This window comes from Xenia sp. Carnegie-2017, unplaced genomic scaffold (genome assembly GCF_021976095.1).
Source record: "Xenia sp. Carnegie-2017 unplaced genomic scaffold, XeniaSp_v1 HiC_scaffold_3, whole genome shotgun sequence".
NCBI lineage: Eukaryota > Metazoa > Cnidaria > Anthozoa > Malacalcyonacea > Xeniidae > Xenia > Xenia sp. Carnegie-2017.
Window position 1 is genome coordinate 3375976 of NW_025813493.1, and position 24392 is coordinate 3400367.

At 32.9% G+C, this 24392-nt stretch overlaps 2 protein-coding genes and 1 long non-coding RNA gene across 3 annotated transcripts; 1 reads left to right on the forward strand and 2 right to left on the reverse strand.

The window, feature by feature from the left end:
* The first annotated feature begins 1530 nt into the window (after positions 1-1530).
* LOC124454912 lies at positions 1531-15820 on the forward strand. Its single transcript, XM_047005665.1, has 8 exons — positions 1531-1705; positions 2113-2404; positions 7269-7327; positions 7402-7486; positions 8012-8120; positions 13615-13706; positions 14076-14157; positions 15550-15820. Exons 1-8 carry the CDS (start codon positions 1531-1533, stop codon positions 15658-15660), a joined length of 1005 nt encoding a protein of 334 aa, XP_046861621.1. The 3' UTR covers positions 15661-15820.
* LOC124454613 lies at positions 9760-10592 on the reverse strand. The gene is made up of 3 exons (XR_006951534.1): positions 10555-10592; positions 10302-10408; positions 9760-9776 (listed from the first exon to the last, which is right to left on the reverse strand). It is a non-coding gene; the product is annotated as an uncharacterized LOC124454613 (long non-coding RNA).
* A 362-nt stretch (positions 15821-16182) lies between the features above and the next one.
* On the reverse strand, positions 16183-21422 carry LOC124454913 (angiopoietin-related protein 7-like; the record flags this gene model as incomplete). The annotated part of the gene is made up of 2 exons (XM_047005666.1): positions 16183-16591; positions 21038-21422. Coding segments are annotated over 2 exons (645 nt in total), but the record flags the coding sequence as incomplete, so codon positions are not given.
* Positions 21423-24392: the final 2970 nt, after the last annotated feature.

Sequence of the window (24392 nt, forward strand, 5' to 3'; positions counted from 1 at the left end):
TGTTTTTCAAATCTTTTTGAAACTCAGCATAACAAACACTTTGATTCCATCTCAAGCATGGTGGCCATGTCAGTCTCTTTTGAAGCTATTGATAGTGCTGGAAGTGGTTGTTCTGTTGCTGAACTGGTCAGGGCAGAAGCTGTGTTAAATGCAAAAGATATGGCATGGACTGGGTTTGTTTGTTTGTTGGCACTCTCTTCAGTTACATCCTGTAGCATTTTTTCTTACTATCCTGACATATACTCTAGTGCTTATAGGTGGAATTTATTATTTAACCAAAGAATTGAACCTCGAATTGATCTAGAGCTTGTGCTTCCACTAGTAATTATTTGCAGTTTTGTTTTGCTTTGAAGGTTCAGCTCCTCAAGCAACTGCATTCAAACACAATCACTATGTGCCTTTGATACTTGGTGGGAAGGGAACTAAAAGAAAGGGAAGTAGTCACTTGTCACAAGCTAAAAAGCCCAGTATACAAACAAAGTTGAGGTTTACACCTTCTGGTCCTACTGAGACAACCATGACAACTAAGGCTCATCCATATGGTATATCTCACAGTAGCGCTTTGGGTTCTTGTGATGCTTCTTTTATTTCATCTTCTACCTTGCAATTACCAGATAATAAAACTGCAAATGCTGATTTGCCTAGAAATCCATATGATGTTGGTTTTTATAGAGAAAAGGTGAGAGGTATGGAAATTCATGAAATTGAAAAACTTGTGAAGAATGTATTCGTACCTGATGAATGCTATGAATTTCCTAAAACTGTTGATGCAAATGGTCAGTAGGTCCTTTCGACATGATTGGCTGAAGGATTATCTTTGGCTTTCGTATTCTCCAAGTCTTAATGGTGCTTTTGCTTACCATGTGTTTTGTTTGGTGATAGGTTTCCTCAAAACAGTCGAATTAAAATATTTTTTCAGAGCCATTAACACATTGGCCTGATGCTAAAAGTGCAATAAAAGGCATATAAGTACATCATCAGGTCTTCATGTTCACACTTCGCTCTTCTTAAGGATATCTTGGATCAGAGTTCGGTAAAAGCCAGCCAATAAATGTCATGATTGACAGTAACTTAAAGAAAAGATTTCAGAGAATAGAAAAAATTAGTTCCAGTAGTTGATACCATCATTCTTGCAGGTCGCCTTCAATTACCACTTAGAGGTCATCGGGATGATTCTCATATCATCCTGAAGTTGGTGAATATTCTGAAAAGCATGTTGGTAATTTTATTGAATTATTAAACTTCCGTGTTCGTGCAGGGGACACCATTTTGGAATCCCATCTTAAGCATCATGATAAAAATGCCTCCTACATCTCTAAAACTACTCAGAATGAGTTAATTAGGTGTTGTGGTCAATTCATCACTGAACAGCTTCTAGTTGAAGTAAAAAAGAGCAAGTTTTATGCATTGATTGCAGACGAAACATGTGATATTTCTAATAAAGAACAGATGTCTTTGGTTTTGCGTTTTGTTGACGAGGAGTTCAACATAAGAGAAGAATTTTTTCGTTTCATTCATTGTAGTGAGGGTATGTCTGGGAAGGACCTTGCATCTGTGATTTTGAAATGTTTAAACGAAGAGTTGGTTTTGAACATTCAGGACTGTCGTGGGCAGGGGTATGATGGTGCAGAAGCTGTTGCTGAATGCATTAATGGTCTTGCTGCAAGGATTAAGAATTTGAATGAGAAAGCCATATACACACATTGTTTCAGTCACTGATTAAATCTTAGTATTGGTGGGACTTGTGCTGTTCACTATGTAAGAAATATTTTGGAACATGTGTAGGAAGTTGCTAACTTTTTCAACTCTTCCCAAGGCAGACAACTAATTTTGGAGAAATGCATTGGAGAGCACTGTCCAGATTCTGCAAAAAAGAGAGATTGAAAAGTGCTTGCAAGACAAGATGGGTTGAGCGTATTACTAGCTTAGATACTTTTGAAAAACTGTATGTTGCTATTGTTTTTCCTTGGAAGAAATGAGTTTTAACGTCGAAGGCAAGTGTAATCGTGAGACCTCTAGTAAAGCTTCCCCCTCTGCTACATCTTTTGAAATTTTTTGATTTTATTGCAGCACTCGTAATAACTAGATGTATTTTTGATCTTGCTCTTCCAGTTACTCAGTTACTTCAGTCTTTTAGTAATGATATTGCTGACGGTTTGAACTTGATTGAGGCATTAAAAAAATTGTCGAGAACTGTAAGAAATGAAGTCGATGTTTATCATGCTAACTGGTACAGTATTGCATTGACGATGGCAGAAAAGGTGGGTGTTGAAGAGAAAAAACCTAGAACTTGTGGTCGTCAGGCAATTAGAAGTAATGTTCCGTCTGAATCTGTATCTGATTACTTTAAGAAAACAATAACCATTCCTTTAGCTGATCACTTGTGTTCTGAGTTAGAAAAACGGTTTGATTCATCAGCAACTAGCATATATTATGGCTTGTTTTAATTCCATCCAAGTTACTTTTGTGTCTTTCTTGTGGCGTTTCTTGGAAGGAAAAATTTTATTCATTTTCTTCTTTGTTCTTGGATGATCTTCCAAATCCAAAGGCTTTAGATGGTGAACTTGATCTCTGGCAGAAATACTGGGAATCGTCTTCTACAACTTGTCTTCCTGAAAATGTCTCTTCTACTTTAAAGTCGGTAAATTTTCCAGGTTTTGAGAACATAAAAGTATTGTTAAAGATCTTAGGTACTATTCCAGTCACTTCTTGTGAGTGTGAGAGGTCGTTCTCTGCTTTGCGAAGACTAAAGAACTATACAAGAAGTACTATGGCTGCTGACAGGTTAAATGGTCTTGCTTTATTGTATATTCATCAGGACATTAATCTAGATATAGAAAAATTATAGATCTTTTGCAAAAGACAAAGAAGAATTGAACTAGCTTTCTAGTTCGGAGTGAAAGTTCTTCATGCCTTTTTTAAACTCTTGACTGTAAAGATGACTGCCGCTAACCTCAGTCAATATAAACACAAACAATCGTTCTCAGGACTTTACTTACCTGGACGATCGACATCTACAAACATTTTTTTGCTTTTTTTTTATTGACAACTTCATTTGATATATTGACATAAAATCGTTTGCATAATAATCAGCATATAGGTATGACTAGACCATTATAAAATGAAATTCCATATTGATGAAGCGTAAAGAATTTTTTTAGGCTAAGTTTGTAATGAACCAGGCCGTCCATGTCGGAAGCCCTCAAAGCATATTTTTTTGCGAGTTTCCTAGGCATGCTGATGAGCTCTGATATTGAGCGAAACGGTCAAAAATCGATAATTTATGAGCAAGAATGTTAGCTCATTCCAGTAATAAATATTTTAGAAGACCAACTGCAAAAACGCAGGAAATGGCGTTTTTCGCAATCCAATTTTAAAATTTTACCGGGGGGGACATGTTCCTGCACCCCCCCCTAGAAAAGTCGCGCTAACGGTGCGACATTGTGCCTAAGTTCATATACGAAGCTGGATCCGCCCCTGGTCTAGCGTCCTAAAATTTCTGAAACTTCTAGAAGGGTATAAGGGAGGGTGTGTGAGACAACTCTCCAACCTTCACAATCTTTGGTCTAGTCGGGCAGGTTTCACGAATTTGTTGGGAAAAATTTCATAAATTCACAGTTCCATTATTTTAAAAAGTACAACTGGCAGGGTTTTGTACTCGTGTATATAAAATCTGATTACAAATCATTAAAAATTTTAAGATAAAGCACTACAAATTTTTTAACAAATGCATGACGTGTCAACATGCTATGTGGAAACTCCGTTTAGTTTTAATGAGAGAAGCTCAGCGAAAGCAGCCAATACTGTCAATTTATCGTTAATTTGCAACATTAAATTCTTTGATCGTATGTTTGTATAGTTGTATTCGCATTATTGTGCATGTTAATTTGTCCGTGTTTTTATCCGTGTATAATTTATTTTATCCAAAGTCCAATTTGTATCACGTAAACAAACCTGAGTTCAACGAAGATTCAAATTCACACGTGCTATTTTTGTGCGTATGCTGACCATTAAAACCCAGGCTTAACCTTGGTTTGACTAAACCCATATCAAGAAGTGGAATGAGTTAAAACCAGGCCAAACCTGTGTTAATAGTGTTCACACGCAAAAAAAGACATACAGGGTACATTTGAACCTGGGTTGAGCCCAGATTAGCTAATGTCGCGTGAATTAGTCTCAAGTTTGTATCAACTTTCAGCTAGTTGTTTTTACTTGTAATGATTGATGAATTCATGTATGCATTGTTAGATGTAGAAATTTAATATCAACCTTAGACGGGAGATAGATTCCGTAACACAAACATAAAGATAAGAAATCAAGAATAATATACGTTTTTCACCTGCAGTTAACAAAAAAAATTCTTGGGCTACACTACATAAAGACGCCTTCTATAAATAAACTGAAATGAGCGCAAACATTTAGGCATATAGTTTTTTAGTATTTCCAATTATATGTCACTGCAAGAATGTAAAGTTATGCTTGCAAACTGCATGATTTTTATTAAGCGTGAGTGGTGGCAGATAAAGTTTCTGATTAACAAAAACTAATAAACTTTATAACTATATATCTGTCCGATGAATTACCTTTTACACAAGTTTCAGCATTGAACGCAAGCAATATACGAAAATGAGTCGAAGAAATTAAAGACACAAGAGAAGTAAGTTTTATTAATTAGATGTGATGACACAATTTAAAAAAATTATTTTACTGGCAAATCAAACTAAAGACCAACAAAGCTAGATAGAAAGCTTTGTTTCAAGTCATGTAATAAGCCAACCAACCTTGTCTGCTCGGTCATTACCGTTAAATATTGGATTTTAGTCTTTGAGTAGATAACCTCGCCGTACGTGCTCTGTAGATAGCTAAAAAGCCCTTTGGTCGGATTTATCTCGGTGAAGACCTCGAGCTTTGTTAAAGGTTCAACGAAAAATATATTTCCCTCCCGTTAAGTTAATAAAACACAAGAATGGTTTTTAAAACATACGCGTTTTAAAACATACGAGTTTTTTATATCCTTAAATTCATTTACGTAATTATTATCTTTGTTATATTGTAACATACCGTTGTCTTTTGTCTTTATAAAGACACTTTGTGAACTTTGACAAGCATTATTTGATGCATTGCAGAAAGCAACTAAAACAAAAATCACAAAAACACGCATCGACATCTTGCATAAAAGAAAGAAACACTTTATGTTTGAAAAATGTTTTTGGAAACAATTATATAGCCACCATCATGAAGAATAAATTATATTTTGCACATGCAGCTGTGTTCAATTTACCTAAATTACATAAAAAAGCACTTTTCCGATATTTTGGGCATGTTTCAAGGCCATAAAAGCCGATTTTTGTTTAACTCCTAGAAGCTTGTAGAAACATTTTCTTGCTTAATGATAATGGACAGATTGGTGTATTGGTGAAGAATATAGTAAAAAAACATTGTTTACATTAATTATATCCTATGTGATAGACAGAACATTAAGTTAAAATTCATAAAGAAATCATTAAGTACTCGAATATGTCTTCCGTTCATACGTATCATAGTTAATAATTAATAAAAGTCCATCTGCTTTGTATTAATTTGATTCGCAGCTAAAAACCTTTGCTAGCTAAAAACCTTTGCTAGCTAAAAACGTAGCTTCTACAGACGTCCTGTTTTGTTTTGTGGTTTGAAATATAATTTCCTAAAGTTCCATAATGAGTTCTTTAATTACGATATCTAGCTATAGTGTTTGCGTTATTGCCCGAGAAATATATTTATTGTCAAGTGGATGCAAATTAAAGCTTTTGGGGTACAATTATTGACGTGTTGTTTTAATTATTTATGTCACTATACAATAATGATAAGTACTCAGTTTATAAATAACATCAGTTACTCAAACAAAGAACGGTCATGGGGACTGTGGAAAAACGGCAAGGTCACATGGGGGGAGACCTTTTAGGGAAACTAGTGTGTCTATAGGTGAGGTATTTACATGATTTTGTGATTATAATTGAGATCATACATTGTGACTGACTGAGCGTACGTACGATGTAGGATTAGCTAGAAAAGTAGATGATACTGACGGTTTTCTCTGTTTAAAGTTGTCTTAGTCTTTGATTATCTGGTATTTTGAAAATAAATTTACAAAATACTTTTTGAAGCACTGCCGCTGATTGGCTGAATACCCGAAAACCCGTGTTTCAGAAACTTACAGTCTCGTAAAAGTATCGCAGATTGCATGGTTTGTGCGGAAACTTTTAATGAGACAATTTTTCAAACAACATGTTAATAAATTTGTCTTTTTAATATTGCTTTAATAGGCTATTTTATGAATGAAATAAAAAACATATGTACTTGTTTCCATTGAGTTATAGAAATACATACTTGTGAAAGTTTTTGAGCAACACAAAATTGCTCGGAAGCACTCTTCGTCGCAATTCGTGCTCGTGGTTGCCACGCAGCTTCTTGTTTCTCTCAAACTTTCTCGCGTGAAGAAACACGGAAAATATTTTCTATTTCTTACATGATAAATGAATGCTTATTTTATACGTAGCTACACACGTATGCATTAGGTTGTCCTTCTCTGTTTAAGCTACTAATACTACTAGTAGTAGTCAAAGTCTGACAATAATGCATGATCCTAGCCTGATAATGTCGTGAATGTTAGCACATTCCAGTAAAATGAACTGAGATCAGGAACTTGTTATGTTAATTTAATAAGAGCTGCCAAAATGTGGCTGGGCTGTTGTTGTAAAAGAGTTGTGATGTGAATGATGTGATTTGAGAGAGATCGACAATAAAAGCACTTACTCAAGTTCAACTTGGACTTCCTCGAACTAACTTTGGGAACCGAACGAAATTCACGACAATAGAGATTAAATATCAACGTCATGATAGAATAATAATGGCTTCGTATTTTTCTTATTTTTTTACGAAGCATTTGGACTACGTAGCCATTAATTAAAAATTATGACAAACAAGAACATTATATTGAAGCAATTGTATAACGTGTAGCTCCTTACTCATTTGACACACAGTCAACCAATCACAGTCAATTAATGTCTCAAAGTATTGTATTAAATAAATAGGTGACTGATTTGTTCGTATGTGAATTTTAAATTATGGTTGCTCAAAAATCTATTGTTTTCATTCATTAGTTAAACTACTGAAAAGTCATGCCCAAAACATATACAAAGTTTATTAAACTGCAAATGCTTATGTGCTCAACAGATATTTTATGATCAAGTGTTGCTAACATTATTGTTATTTTGTTGTTGATGTGTTAGGCACGTGATTGAAAAGAGTCAATCACCAGTTTTTATCTGCCATAATGACGTACAACCAGGTAAAGATTTCCAACTAGGTTATTGTGAATATACAGACTCTTAATAAAGGTAAATATGATTTAAATACCTACAGGAAACTTGTTGATGAAGGCAAAGGAAGATCTCGATGAGGCGAAAATTCGTGTGACTGATTTCGAATATTCTTGTTATAACTACAGGTGAAAAAAAGATAGAAGGATAATTTTCGTTTATGCCGCAAATGAGGAAGGAAGAAAGGAATATCATTTCATCTTCGCGCTGCGTAGAGTTGTCAAATATTATGATAGCAAGATTTTCGTTTGTTTACTTAAAGCAGTCAACAATTGAGCAAAGGGGAAGAGCTGTCAAAAACCAGCCAATTTGTACCCATAATGCTTTGCAACCCGCTGCTTATCATTCTCTTAGAACATTTTGAATACTTGTTTCATCAAAACTTTTCAACTTTTCTTATGTTTAAAGTTTCTAAATTTGTTTCCTGTACACACAATACAATGACGTAAGAACCAGACAACAAATACGGCTAACCTGACGTTTACTCCTCATTTGACTCTGAAGATGACTACCGCTAAGGTTGTCGAAACGTCAGTCAACAACATCAAAAACAGTCCTTCTCAGGACTTTATTAACCTGGACGATCATCATTTACAAACATATTTGTTTACCTTGTCAAACTTTTTTATAATATTTGTTATTTTTTGATTCAGAGGATACGATATTGGTAATCATTTCAGTGAATGGATATTTGATTATGATCATCCACATTATCCCTTTTTTACTGGAGAAGTCACAAAATATCCTTCTTATGATCAAGAGGTAATTCACTAATAGAAGTAATAGTTTAAGAAACGGTAAAAACAATTTGATCGTTAAAAATAACACCCAAACTATACTTCATATGAAAAGGATGATCTGCTGTTTATAATGTAGTTATCTATTATCGCCGTATGGGTTTTTTCCTTTTTTTTCCGTATAGCTTTTTCCCTCAGTGTTTTGCCGTTATGCTTTTTCTCTCGGTGTTTTACCGTATTGCTTTTTCCCTCGGTGTTTTGCCGTATAGCTTTTTCCCTCGGTGTTTTGATGCTTTCCCTCGGTGTTTTGCCGATTGCTTTTCCCTCGGTTTTTACCGATATGTTTTTCGGTGTTTTGAGGTTTTCCTCGGTGTTTTGGATACATATTTTCCGTCGAGTTCTTTGGATATTGTTTTCCAGTGTTTTACCGTATTGCTTTTTCCCTCGGTGTTTTACCGAGCTTTTTCCCTCGGTGTTTTACCATTGCTTTTCCCTCGGTGTTTTGCCACATATTTTCCCTCGGTGCTTTGCCGTATTTATGTTTTCCCTCGGTGTTTTACATTGTTTTCCCTCGGTGTTTTACCGTATTGCTTTTTCCCTCGGTGTTTTACCGTATTGCTTTTTCCCTCGGTGTTTTGCCGAATATATGTTTTCCTTCGGTGTTTTACCGTATTGCTTTTTCCTCGGTGTTTTGCCGTATATGTTTTCCTTCGGTGTTTTACCGTATTGCTTTTTCCCTCGGTGTTTTGCCGTATATATGTTTTTCCTTCAGTGTTTTACCGTATTGCTTTTTCCCTCGGTGTTTTGCCGTATATATGTTTTTCCTTCGGTGTTTTACCGTATTGCTTTTTCCCTCGGTGTTTTGACGCCGTAAGTATTACGTATTCCAGGGCAAAAATCACGCAAATATTTGTGTTTTTAACAATCTTATAAAAATTTGCACAAAAGCTGTTTTGTTATCGGCCTCAAAATCGTCCCAAAGGTTAGCTGTTTTTATATCACCTAAACTCTTCGATATTTCAGGTAATTTTCTTCCGTACGTATTTACAAGCTTATAATGAAACGAATGAAATCACGTTAGACGAGATTGAAAAAGTTATTGACGAAGCTGACAGGTAAATTTTATAACAATCGTCCTCTTATATTAATATAGTGCAAGATAAATTTTTAAAATTCAGTTTTAGGTTTCTATGACGTAGTTCTCGTTTATTCAGGGTTGAGTTAAGTCAGTTTAGGGTTTACTGACATCATTTAGGTCAGTTTTTGGTATACATAGGGCTTGTCAAGTTATAACTGATGCAATTAATACATAACTTTTGAAGGCAATTCTCTTTTATCACATCGACTATTCGTGTACTTACTTAGCCATTGTACGCAAGTGTTTATATATTGGTATTGGTTTTGTCTTTCTGCGAATAAATGTTTTAATTTTACTTATGTTTTAAAAATATTCCTGAAACATCATTCAGCTTTATTTTCCTTTTCGTCTATAGATCGTCTCTTCTTTCTCATTTCTTTTTTGGGCGATGTTTTCAATTCTTCAAAGTTATAAATCCTCGATCAATTTTGGTTATCTCGTAAGTAGATGAACAGTTAAATGGTGTTGCTTACCGTTAGATTTACATCACGTGACTGAAATTGGATTTTTCCTTGTTGTATTGTCGTACCGTGGTATTGTATCCTAAACACCATTTGCTATTCTTAAAATACCATATCTTATAAGTAACATTCTACATCGAACAATGTTAGAAATGTGCACCACCACTTTTTGCATAAAGTTTGCGTTCTTTCATCGCAAACATTCGTGTAAATGCATGGTCTTTTGCACTAAGTTCTTTCCATGTATATTTGTTTAGAACAGATGTTAGTCAGCAATAATGTCTGATGCGTATGTATCAAACTTGTTCATATTGAGCACTATTATTGTGAACCAACGCAAAAACCAACGTAACACTTTGCAAAGATTTCTTATAAGTTTACAAGAAGGATTTTGTGTTTAAATTTTATAGAATCAAATAACTATAAAGTAAATCCCATCCTCAGTAGTAACCATGCAAAGGATCTTGAGTGTGTTTTATTAATCTGTCATATAAGGTATTAAGAAGCGTCAGAAAATATCTGGAGAAATACTTACGTGCAAACCTCCACCTATACAGGAAATGTTACGCAAATACTACATTTACTGCATGATGACAAATTTCAGTACCTTTCATAAAACCAAATTGTTTATGACGATTTTTAAAATTATTTGTTGGGCTCTAATATTTATACTGAGAATCCGCTTCCCGCCTGGCACTTCATTGGCAACAATACCTTTAACAAAAAATATATGTATGCTAATACTTCAAACTAGAAATAGGTTATGGTAACAGATTTGGATACGACATTTTAGTGCGCACAATTCTGAGAGTGCTGCAATAGCCTGCCCTTCCAAGTAAAAAGTAGGTATAAATACTCACTCACTTTAACTTTTTCAAATGTAGTTCCTGTCTCATCAGCTGACTTTTGTATTGTTTCATGTTTCTCCTTTGCCGTTGTATTCATTCCCAGATCGTAATTAGACTTCAAAATAGCTTTTTGCAAGTCAGTTAATACTTCATACTGTATTCCAGTTGCCGTCATGTTGATATGGTACACGTGTGTCATGTGCATGTCGTGTGTTGATGATATATAGATTGATGCATATATAAATCAAATATGGCGTAAATGAAAACGCTTAGAGGATCTCCTACATCACATACATGCGACATTCTCAATTTGAGAAGTCTTGCTTCAGACGATTGAGAACATGCGACACGGGTATTGATTTGAATTTTTTTCAAAACCGGCTTTTAATGACAAACTTTTTTTTGTAAATAGACGTCTTCCCTACAGATATGTAGAATTATTTGCTGGTAGTTGACCAATAAAAAGTGACATTGCTTACATAGTGAATAATGATGTAACATAATTGCATGAAATACACGATACACCAAGTTTGCGTGGAACGTAACGAAATGATAGAATTAGTTACATACAGAGCAACATCTCGTTAAAGAAATGAGTGAAAAGACGTAACATTAGAATCATATAATTAACTAAATCAGCTCTAATTTCTAGGGAAAATAATATTTTACCACAGCATTTTTAACAATTTTTCAACGCTTTTTTAAATGATAATGATTATAAAGGTTCTTTTAAAAGACATAAAAGCTAAAATGTTTTTATTATATGTTGAAAGTTCCATTAGAAATAATGATCAAAGCTATAACATCACAGTCTTTTGAAATTCTTTATGGTTTCATTGTCATCTCAGTGAACTTTAAGGATTTATAGCGTTTCCATTGATACCAAGTCACACCTTTGGCATTCAGGTTGGAACTATGACAATTATTATACCACCAAGCCCCTTTGTGGCCAATGGCGCAGTTTCCTCTACTTTTATCATTATCTGAATCTTTGGTTGTAAACGCCATGCCATTGTGATAAGATAATGCATCTCCAGCATTTCCTAAGAAAAGTAATTTTCCTCAGAAAAATTTTACGTCATTTAACTTATTGCTTATAATACCCAACACGTGTTTTATGTGGTTAATAGAAGATTTCAAGAGATTTTTCAATGGTCATTTGTTTAGAAGGGTTTCATGAGATTTGTCAATTACTTTTTTTGATTTAGTTTATAGAGTAAAGAAAGAAGTGGTATAAATACCAAAACATATTACAATACTGAGTTTTCATTAGATATATTCAGTAGCATTCTCATTATATAGTTATATACAAAGCTAAAATCGAATTTCATTGGTTAATTTTAGCGGAAGCACCAACCACACTCATGCATAATGTATAACGCTAACTTTAAGCTAAAATTTGTTACCGTTTATAATATAGTTGTTGTTGTTAATATATTAAACCATTTATCCTTCTCAAAATCAAATAAATAAATCGCAAAAATAAAGTTGTCTACTCGTTAGCTAGCTACATGTCATGAAGAGATTTTGAACTTTCTTTCACCCCACCTTCATTCCCATGAACTTTTTTTTCTGCATCCAGTGTATTCACATTAGTCATTAATGTTAACCGGCCTAATTTTTATTGTATGATAGATTTTCAAAATTTGTGTATTTACTTGATGGTGTACCTGGATATTTTCCAAGGCTCAAATGATATTTATGTGTTTCATTCTTATAAATGAAAATTCTCCATGTAAACTTGAATGAATTTCAGTAACGTTTTAGGTGGTTGTTATAAGTTCGTAAAAAACCTTTAGTTTTAGAACAAGTTATCATAGATAAATCATTTACAATTAGGTACAACTGGCTAACATGAATGCTTGCGTTTTATAAAAAAAGAATTCAGTCAATGATTACTGGACAATGGTTTTCACAGTATTAATTCTCTCTTAAGTACCAAATGATTTAGTCATGTTTTATAAGCTATACATGTTGTATAGGCGCAGTTTATCAGTACCTATTAAAAAAGCAAGAATTTAATTTCACAGACATTTCATGATCTCTTCTTGCATGTCAAGAATTGTTGTCGCGTGGTGCAACTGAATGATTTACACGAGAGAATGATTTTTTACTTAATGGTTGTTCCTTGTATTTTAATGTAAGTTTGTCGATTCAAAAATTCGTGTGATTGATTTCGAATATTGTTGTTATAACTACAGGTTAAAAAAAAGAGAAGGATAGTTTTCGTTTGAACTGCAAATGAGGAAGGAAGAAAGGAGACATTTTGTTCTATATGTGGAATATTATTTCATCTTTGCGCTGCGTAGAGTTGTCAATTATTATGAAAGCAAAGGTTTTATTTGTTCACTTAAAGCAGTCATCAATTGAGAAAGGGGAAGAGCTGGCCACAAAATAACCATAATGTACCCATAATGCTTTTCAACCGGCTGCTTATCTTTCTTTTGAAACATTTTAAATTATTTATTTCATCAAAACTTTTCAACTTTTCTTATTTTAAACTTTGTTTACCTTGTCCAACTTTTTTATAATATTTCTTATTTTTTTATTCAGAGGATACGATATTGGTAATCATTTCAGTGAATGGATATTTGATTATAATCATCTACATTATCCCTTTTTTACCGGAGACGTCACCAAATATCCCTCCTATGATCGAAAGGTAATTCACTAAAATATGTAATAATTTAAGAAAAGATAAAAACAATTTTATGGTGAAAAAAAACTCCCGAACTATAGTTCATATGAAAAGGATGATTTGCTGTTTATAATGGGGCTATCTGTTATGGCTTCATTTGAATTACAACATTTATAGCTACCATGTGTTAATGATGTGATGATTGTGCTTTTCCTTGCGGTATAACTATTTATTCTCAGTACTTTATTTCTGTTTTTCTCGTGTTTTTTTTTTGCTTTTGATTGCTTTGCTTATTTTGCTTTCTCCTCTGAATCAAAAAATTCAGAGGAAAAATTCAGAGCGCGGGGCCCGTGGTCAAAGTCAGCGGAAAGACGCGGGCTCATGAAATAAAAATTTTGTGAAAAATTCTTATTCTAAACTCTTCAAAATTTCAGGTATTTTTTGTCCGTGCGTATTTACAAGCTTACAATGAAACGACTGATGTCACGTTAGACGAGATTGAAAAAGTTATCGACGAAGCTGATAGGTAAATTTTATAACAATCGTCCTCTTGTATTAATATAGCACAAGATAAATTTTGGAAATTCTTAGATTTCTATGAGTACGTATGTCTTGACAGATTTATTTTTACTGTCGTAGTTCTCGTTTATTTAAGGTTTAGTTTTTGGAATACGTCAGTTTAGGGTTTAATGACGCCATTTAATTTAGGTCGGTTTTATGTATACCTTTATAGTCTTTTATTACACAGCCTATTCAAGTAACTTTTTACATATTGTACGCAAGTGCTTACATATTGGCGTCGGTTTTGTTTTTCTGCGAATAAATGTTTTAATTTTACGTATGTTTTAAAAAAATTTCTGAAATAACATCAGCTTTGTTTTCCTTTTTTCTATAGATTGTCTCTTCTTTCTCATTTCTTTTGGGCGATGTTTTCAATTCTTCAGAGTTATAAATCCTCGATCAATTTTGGTTATCTCGTAAGTAGATGAACAGTTAAACAGTGTTGTTTATCGTTAGATTTACATCACGTGAATGAATTTGGCTTTTTCCTTGTTGTATTGTCGTACCGTGGTACTGTATCCTAAACACCATTTGCTATTTTTAAAATACCATATCTTATAAGGAACATTCTACATCGAACAATGTTTGAAATGCGAACTACCACTTCATCATCTTTTTACAAATAGTTTGTGTTATTTCTTCACAAACATTTGTGTAAATGCATGGTCTTTTGCACTAAGTTCTCTCGATGTGGATTTATTCTGAACAGATGTTACCATTCAATATCTCTCATACGATATGCACGTATGAGAGATATTGAATTTTTCGTTATGCACGGATTTCTTTTAATAATCAAATATATATAAAACAATTCCCAGCTGTATTATTAATAGAAAGATCTCGCATTCAAAGTATTAGTCTCACATACAACGTATTAGTCTCACATACAACGTATTAGTCTCACATACAACGTATTAATCTCACATACAACGTATTAGTCTCACATACAACATATTAATCTCACATACAACGTATTAGTCTCACATACAACATATTAATCTCACATACAACGTATTAGTCTCACATACAACGTATTAGTCTCACATACAACTTATTAGTCTAACATATAACGTATTAGTCTCACATACAACGTATTAGTCTCACATACAACGCATTAGTCTCACATACAACGTATTAATCTCACATACAACGTATTAGTCTCACATACAACGTATTTAAAAACGTCAGAAAATATCTAGAGAAATGCGAACCTCTACGTAAATAGGAAATGTTACGCAAATATTACATTAACTGCAAGATGGTAGTTTAAACAGTTCTTAAAAAGAACTGTGAGTTACAAGCCTTTTATCACCATTGCCCAGTATTATTTGAAATAAAACATGTTTTGCGAAATTATCTATTCTAAATTATCTTTAATTGATTTAATTGAATAAGCTGAGATCAACTTTCCACATTTGCAAAGGCTATTGAAAACTGACCTTTAGTCCAAGCAGCGTATTGCGTTATATCTTTTTGTTGCTTTATAAAGGATAGACAAAAAATATTCCTTTTTTTGTTTATTAAAATATGCTCATAGGAAATTTCATTAAAACCTAAACAGACAAACAAAGTTATTTGCAAGCAGTTTAACTGGTGCATTATTGTACGTTGAATGGGGCCTCTAACATGTACACAAACTTGTTTACATTTTTGCAGTAAATTTTGTCTCAATTAATCCTTAGTAAATATTATTTTAATAAGATTGCCTTTTCAGTATAATGGTATGATGTTATGGACCTCTTTAAGGCTAAAATTGATGTGTAGTTAATATGTCTTCATCTACTTGATTATTTCTGTTTTTTTTTAAGGAATACGCCCTTTTTCGAATGGAATGCTTAAATCATTTCAGGCATTTTTCCGAGGAGAAACCTGGAGACAAGTTGCCTCATGATAATGGTAAAATCCATTGTGATGTTTAGGGTGAAGTTCATTTTTTGGTGATTAGAAAGAACATCATTCAGATGTAGCATGTATGTAAATTATCTCCACCAACACAATTGCTTGTTTGCGTCTTCATTCAAAGTCTTCTTGAATAACGGGGTTTCTTTTGAATTTCTAATTACTAACAGTAATGGGCTTTAATGTAAGGTGTGTATGACTGCGTTCACTTGTTTGTGAATTTCTACTCAAATTTTCAAATGAATATTCTAGTGGTTTAACTCTATCTAAACAAGAAGCAGTTAGACACACTGTGTTGTCTATAGGTTATGTGCAACCATTTTCTTTGGCGGGAACAAGATTGCTTCATGAGAAACCAGATAATATATCAGATAGTCGCATGACATGCATGATAAATCCAAGATGGCGTGAGAACCAGCAAAAAACAACAAAATTTTTTGCAATTAACTTTCACCACAAACGTCAAAGAAATGAAAGAAAAGACGTCACTGCCAAACTATATCATTAAATCTGCCATCATTTAGGGAAAAATATAAATTTCTTATTTTACCACAGCATTTTTCAACAATTTTTTCCACTCTCTTTTAAATGAATGATGATTGTAAAGGTTCTATTAAAAGAGTTATTATCAAATATCAATATTATGCGAAGTTTCATAAGATATATTCATCAAAGTTAAGAAACCCAATATTTAAAAATTCTTTATTGTTTTCATTTTCATCTCAGTAAACTTTAAGGATTTAGTGTTTTTCCAATGATACCAAACCACACCACTCCAACTGCTGTATGCTCTTTTATAGTAGTGTCCATTTAGGTTGGAATAAGCACATCTCTTATACCACCAAGCACCCCTGCGGGCAATGGCGCAGTTTCCGTTATATGTATCATTATCTGAATCTTTGGTTGAAAACGCCATGTCTTTGTGATAAGATAATGAATCTCCAGCATTTCCTAAGAAAAGTAATTTTCGTCAGAAAAATTTTACGTCGTTTAGCCAATGTTATCTTAAAATTCTCCTTAAGAATTGCTGAAAATACCCAACACGTGTTTTATGTCGTTAGTAGAAGATTTCAAGAGATTTTTTAATGGTCATTTGTTTAGGAGGCTTTTATGAGAATGTCAATTGGTTTTTTCATTTAATTTATAGAGTAAAAATAGAAGTGGTATGAATACCCAAGCATATTACAATCCTGAGTTTTCATTAGATATATTCAGTCCCATGCTCATTATTAAGTTTTATACAAAGCTAAAATCGAACTTTACTGTTAATGGTGGCGGAAGGTCCAATCACAATCATGCATAATGTACTCGCTAGCATGAAAGTTGTTGCTAATTTATTAAACCATTTATCCTTCTCGAAATTAAATAAACTGCAAAAGTGAAAGTTGTCTACGACTTAGCTACATGTCATGAAGGCTTTTTAACAGGGGCGGATCTAGAGTATGTCAAATCCGTCGCGCGACTGATGTTTGAAATTCAAAAATTACCTATTCATATTAATTAAAAGTTCATTAATTATTCTTACTTTATTATCGCATTTACTTCGTGATAAAAATTCAGCTTTATTTATTATTGAAAACTATTGACTAATCCAATGAATATCTCGTTGGTAACCAGATCAGTTGAATTTTAATTGACCTGGAATAACCGACTGATAAGCGGGGTGGCTAGACTGGTTTGACGGATAAAGGAGTCTATGAACGCCAAAAAACGTTTATTTTATTGGTCAATGGCGAGATCAGTGGACAGTCTGGAATGGTCTCGACTGATAATAGGGATGGCCGGACGTATAAGGGACTCCAATTGGTTCATTTGAATTTTTGTTTTATTGTGATTGGTTTGACGGATTTCGACTGATAGCCAACTGAACTAACATAGTCAAGCTCACTGTCTGAATTGAATGTTTAATCGTTTCATAGTAATTTTTATAAGCTTGATAGAAACTAAACTACAATCAGATGTAATTTATCGAAATCTTTTACAAATTCATATATTGACATAAATGCTGCTGTCCAAACCGTGAATTTTTTCAAAAGGGTGAAAAATTTATGGATAAATTGTAAACGCTTGGCAAAGACGATCTCGCGAGCGACATTTTAGTCATTGATGTTCAAAAGAAAGCCAACATTGTTTTGAGTTTTATCAGCAGAAATTTACATCCAAAATCGTAAGTAAAGGACAAGTGAAGTGTATGCATGAATGTAATATATCAAAGTCAATTTATGCGAGTGTGTGATGCGATTTATGTCAATATGGCGTATGGTAAGCAGATTGATGCTTCTAAAATTGTTGTTGACGAAGGACTTTTAGCTATGATTTTTTTAGTGCTTGGGGAATCGTGGCCGTTATATGACAGCGAAATCCTACATTCCTGCAAATATATTTCAATGGACAAAAAAATCTGTAGCCATAAGTCGCCATACTATTATTTACTTTATCATAAACAAATAATTGGGCTTTTCAGTTTATGATCATTGATCATTCAATCATTGGACAGTTATACTACATATTGTTTAAGATATGAGAAAACTAACATTGATTACATGAGAAGCTGTGTACTATAACCTGTGTTTTATGACTGATGTTTAAAAAATCCTAGATCCGCCCCTGCTTTTTAACTTTCTTTCACCCCACCTTCATTGCCCTGAAGTTTTTCTGCATTCAGTCTATTCACATTGATCTCAATTGGTACCTGGACTGATTCTTATTGTTTTATACATTTTCAAAATTTGTTTACTTAGGCCGGTTTCATACGTCGCATTTGACATGAGCTGAATTCAACGAGGAATTTTATCTCATTTTCTTTTGTTTTTATTGCTTTTGGTGCCAGAGCCCTCTATTTGTAAGAGCTAGGACAACGGGTCTGGGGCGAGCGCGGAGCCGCCATTTTCGTGACTACTTGCAAATTAAACTTATAATAAAACTGTGTGAAATTGGCTAAATGAGCAAAAGAATAAAGCAATTCCGCATGGTTCAATGAAATTTTAAATATATTGGAAACCACAATCAAGATTTTCGCGTTTTTGTGAATAATTACTGCAAACCAAATTCAATTTCACAGATTTGAGCTACATTCCCCGTTGACTAGTTCGTGCTTTGAAACTATCGTGACCCACTGCTAGACGTTTTTACGTATGTGAACGTATATTCTTGCAGTTTTCACCAACAGCACCAAGATATTTGTTTTCATTGCTTATAATTTACCAGCGATAAAGAAAATACTCGACATTTTGGTTGCATATGCTTGGCCAGGAAAACACGTTACTACACTTATCTCCAGATTTGAATCAATGCTTTGGCAGGTATAAGGTATGTAAAAATAAATCACTGCAGCTCATTTTTGGTTATATATACTTTTGGAAACCGTGCAGGCGACTTAACTGGTAAAAACATATTCTTTAGAAAGTCATTACAAATAATCTTATTCTAAAACAAAAAGTATTTTGAATTTACAATTGAGCTGCTACAATTTATTTTGACTTAAACTGTGCCTACCATTGAATCATTTTTATCCATAGTTGGATAAAGTTTAGTTTTGAAGCACTGTAGTCATGAAATTTTGTTTAGGTAGTACATATTTTGCAATGTAGTCCAGGCATGAAAATTTAATGCAGACAGATAACAAAGGTTTTTGGCTGGAAAATTATGAATTTAAAATATTTGTTAGATGCAGTGGCTCTTATATTCTATTAATCTAATGTGAAGTTGTTGATTTCTTTATTGCTTGTGAAACCGTGAGTATAGTTAAAGTTTAACTTGAATGCAGAAAGGTATAGGCTTCTATTTGGTGAAGCATTTGTTGAAAATGAAATTATGTTTGGGTATTATAAAACAATTTTGCTGTTGAAGAACAGTCTTGTTTGCTACAAATGTTACTGTTTGTACAGACTTTGATATTGCATATGAGTCTGATCCAACTTTTAATCTAGCTTTAAAATTTAATAACTTGAGTAATGACAAAACTTCTGCATGTTTTTCCAAATTATAAAGACCAAAGACCACTCCAAATCATTGATTACTTAAAGACCAGAACAAATCATTGATATACAAATTAAACATGCTCTGGTTTAAAGTACAGTCAGAATGTGTATTTCATTACCAGTAATATAATTTTACTCAGCTGTTTCAGTAAAATTTTATTCATGATTACTGATACTATACTTTCAAAGGATGTCCTAAACATGCAAAATACAATATTCGAAAGTATATTATTTTAGCATATTGGATTAGCAATTATTATCTCTTGAAGTGGTTAAGAACTTGTAAATTAGAGTCATTTCCGAACATAATGATAAGTCATAATCTCTCTATAAAGAACAGGCTTTGTATGGTTGAAAACTATTGAATCGTTAGCATTAGGACAAATATTTCCAATGATTTTTTACTCGAAAACAATCTTCGTAAATAAACCTTTAGATAAAGATCAGTTAGACACAATGGTCACTACGCACAATCCAGTCTATCGTAAAGCCATTTCTTTCTTTTTTCCCGATCCTTGATTCTGGCGATATGCAGTTACATGTTTTAGCTATCAAATAATCAAGTATTTTAGCCATACCTCCAAAAAATCAAAATATTTTCTCAAAATATAAACAAACTTGTAGTAATCGCCATATAAACACTAGTTGAAATTTCAAAATTAGGAGCGAAAATGGCGGAAATTAATCATGTGATCGATATTGTCCAGTCAACGTTCGCAGACCAGAGAACAATACATGTCCCAACACTTACAAATAGAGGGCTCTGTTCGGTGTATGTAAAGTTTGACGTATAAAACAAACCTTACTTAATGGCGTACCTCGGTATTTTCCGAGGCTTAATTGTTATATTTGTGTTTCATGCTTATAAATGTGAATTCTCCATTTAAACTTAAATAAATTTCTGTTATGTTTTAGGTTGTTGTTATAAGTTCATAAAAAACTTTTATATGTAAGAACAAGTTATAATGTTTATATCATTTAGGCATTGAAACTTGCATTTACAATTATTTACTAGGGGCTTACTTGAATGCTTGCATTTTATAAAAAAGATTTCAATAAATGATCATTAGACAATGGTATTGACAGTATAGATTCTTTCTTATGTACCAAATAATTTAGTCGTGTTTATTAGCTACATGTTGTTCAGGTGCTGGGTTATCATTACCTAATTTTTCAAAGCTGGAATTGAATTTGCATTTACTATTGATGATAATATTTTCGGTTAGTTTTTAAGTTCAAAATTAATTATATTTTTATTAACAAAAAAGGCTTTAGTTCGAAACCAACCGTTACTAACTATTTTTTTCAATACTTGCAGAATACCCCGTCGCAAACTACAATCACTCAAATCATTCTAGAATATTGCATATATCAAAATACTTTTCCCCCAAACATTTACATTTACGTATCAACTTACCAGAATATTTACCAATGCTTAATTGATACTTTTTATTTTCATTCTTTACAGCAAAATAATCATATTCAGCATATGCTTTGTTTCCTGACCAGTCTCCCAGGTCTACACGAAGTTTATTTCGCCTTGCTGATGTTAGTCGGTATATTTTATCCAATCCAAGCCAGAATTCGCCTTTCAGATCACCAAAACCTTTTTTATAGTCTTTCCAACCTCGATAGAAGTTTACACTTCCATCTTGACGTCGTTGAAACACAGTCCAACCTCCACCAGATGACTTCATATCACAGAAAACCTTAAAGTAACCCTGACCATCAGGGTTAATTTGATAAACTCCGTTCTTTTTTTCACCTTTTTTGTAAAGATCAGCACAATCTTTCCCTGGTAATGTAAATAAAAGAATTCTGCCATGAAATAATATGTTGTTAAATGTCACTTTTAATATCTCAAAATCATTCTTACTTTTTAGTGATTTTCCTGTGAGTTTTCTATTTTCTTTGTAAAGAGCTTTCAGTTGTTTTTCTAGTTTTTTTAGCTGTGCTTGAATTGTTGCTACTTTCACATCGATTGTTTTCATTTGTAATGACAAATTAATCATTTTAACTTCAATGTTCTTAATTTGTTTTTGCAATTTTACTAATTTGTACGTTTGTACATGTGTCTTGTTGATTTTGGAATGAAGCGCAATCTTAAATGCTTGAAGGTGCTTTTTTTGTGTTTGTAGATTTTTGTGATATTTTTTCAGTGTCTTTATTTGCCCTTTTATTAATGCAATTTGTGTCTTTAATGTTACATTTCTTTGAACAACTTTCAAAGTGCGTTTCATGTCAAAGTTGAGCGATGAGAAATTATCTTTGAAATTAATTTCTTTTTCACTTGTTAAATTTGCTCTATGGAAATAATGAAGGAAATGAGATCAATACATATACTTTCTTTATTACTATATCCATTACGACATAATATTCCTCTAATCGTTGATTTAATATAGCCAAAAGATGAAATTGTTTTAAAACAAACTTGTAAATAGATTGATGACTTAACATAGTGCAGCTAACTGAAAACGGCTTGATGTTTATTTACTCGTTAAGATATGCCGTAAAACCTCATAGACACATTGACGGCGTTCAACGAAAGTTAGTGAAAAATCCCAAAATTGAACTTAAAATATGATGACTTACCCTTCAATAATAACACCAATACAAAAAATTACGACCAACGCAAAAGTATATTTCGCCATTTTGTGATATGTGATTGATATCCACAAGCTTGGAGTGAGGACAAGATCATGAAAGCTCTTTTTATGTACTTGGGTCGACTGTATTTCAATAATTTATTGCCAACTATCGATGATGCATGCACGTAATTTCATGTTAAGTATTCATGAAGAATAGGATGGTTTCAGCTGATAATAAAAGAGTTTAATTATTTGAGATTTAGACAGTAGTCTTTTCATGCTCGAAGTTTCGTTCAATGAATTTGCACTATTACAAGTTCTGCTTGACTATGCGAAGTTTAAATGACGAATTTTGCGCCACCATTTTATTGTATATAGTGTCAAACCTTGATGTAAATCAACTAGCACGAGAAAATTTCTGTTGTCTTTAGTATGAAAATCAATTTTACTATTTATAAGGAACTACAGACACAAGAGTTTGTCTACAAATTTAAACTGAAAATATTGCATTATATGTGTCAAATTTGTAGTTGATTACACATCCTGTTGTTTACTTATTTGATATTTTGTTGTATAAACATAACAAATTTACAAATTATATAAATTTCTATGCCTAAAATTCAACCCAACTGTATTCCTGTCTACAAGTGAGAGCTATGTATTCTTGTTTTCACATTCAGTCTCAGCACTCAATTGAATTAAGTAATTTATTCATACACGACTTACAAAGAAACCTTTAAAACGTGGCACTCGATACGGATCATTTTCAAATATAGCTATATTTTGTGTACATATTTTTGATGCAGTAAAATTTGTTACAAGCTGTATTTCGCCGTTGACCATTCTTAAAACAATTTATTTCGCAGCTATATTGAACCAAACTCGCAACAATTCCCCCAAGCTGTCTCCAGTATAAAATTATATAAATATAACTCTATTATTTCAAACAGCAATTTTATTGTTAATATCAACTTTGCACGTACATTGAAGGAAATTGTTGTGTCATAACCATTGAGCTCTAAAAGACCTGGAGGGGCAAAGGGGCCTGGGCCTCGTGGTCAAAAACATGGCGGTAATGGCGGATTTTGGTTGTCAAAACTTCCACTTTGAGAAAAATTTTTAACATTCGCTCCCTCCCGAAACGGATCTCTATTACTGCTCATAGTAATGACAACCAGCGAAAACAACCACGATGCCGTAAGCATAAAATATTGAAAATAATGCTTAAGATTTTTGTGAAATAAACACACACATTTAAATGAGGTAAATCTACTGTAAAATAACGTATATTTTGTCAAGTAATGCTTTAGCTATATTAGAAATAAATATCAAACGGCAATCTTTACACTGTTAACGTGTTGTTAAGCTTTAATGCATAATCCCATGCGCATTACTTGTGTTTTTGACTGTTTGTGAACAGCTTGGTGCAACTGTCTTTCTTGAATAGATGGGTAAATCTTAGTTGAAATGTCGAAAAAGGAGTTAGAAAAAGTTAGCTTACCCCTACGACTTAAGTCGACTGGAAATATATTATAAGTAGGTATGTAATTGTTTTGAGTTTTTTTTGGTAGGATTGATTCTGGGTGTCTTATAAAGTATTATGATATTCTGATAAATCTACTGAGAACTTATGAGGAAAATATCTTGAACTAGGAGAGCAAAAGAACGAAATTCAGAAATTCTATAATCATGTTGCTGATTCTGTTTTAAGCCAAGATATTAGAAACTGGATTGTTATTGACAACCATGGATCTACTACTGAACAGAACTACATAAATTTCCCATTAAAATACTATTTCTTAAATCAAGTGCATTGGTTTCTCTGACATAACACTTTTCTTATTACTGCATGAAGGCAAACCTGTTTAAATAATTATAATGTAGGTGAAGATATTTAGCATGTTGTATAATTGTTATTATACAGACATTATTTATAATATTATGGCCTTGTGTAATGTATGTCAAGAACTTATTAATTCTCAAAATGCTAACCTTCTTGCACTACTTTTCTTTTGTGTCCTTACAAATTACAGTTACCTATACTAATTTTTTCTAGGTTCAAACAACTTGACAAATTTTTGAATTTTACATTATGCCTTTGAATTTTTCTTTTTGTCTTTTGGTAAAATATCAGTGAATGACTTAAAATCAAGTTTATCTAAAATAGTATTTTGTACAAAGTAA

Coding starts and splice junctions, on each gene's coding strand:
- LOC124454912 (XM_047005665.1), top strand. CDS start 1,531: ATGTCTGGGAAGGACCTTGCATCTGTGATTTTGAAATGTTTAAACGAA. Junction 13,707..14,075: donor GTTATCGACGAAGCTGATAG/GTAAATTTTATA, acceptor TTTTTTCTATAG/ATTGTCTCTTCTTTCTCATT. Junction 14,158..15,549: donor CGATCAATTTTGGTTATCTC/GTAAGTAGATGA, acceptor TTTTTTTTTAAG/GAATACGCCCTTTTTCGAAT.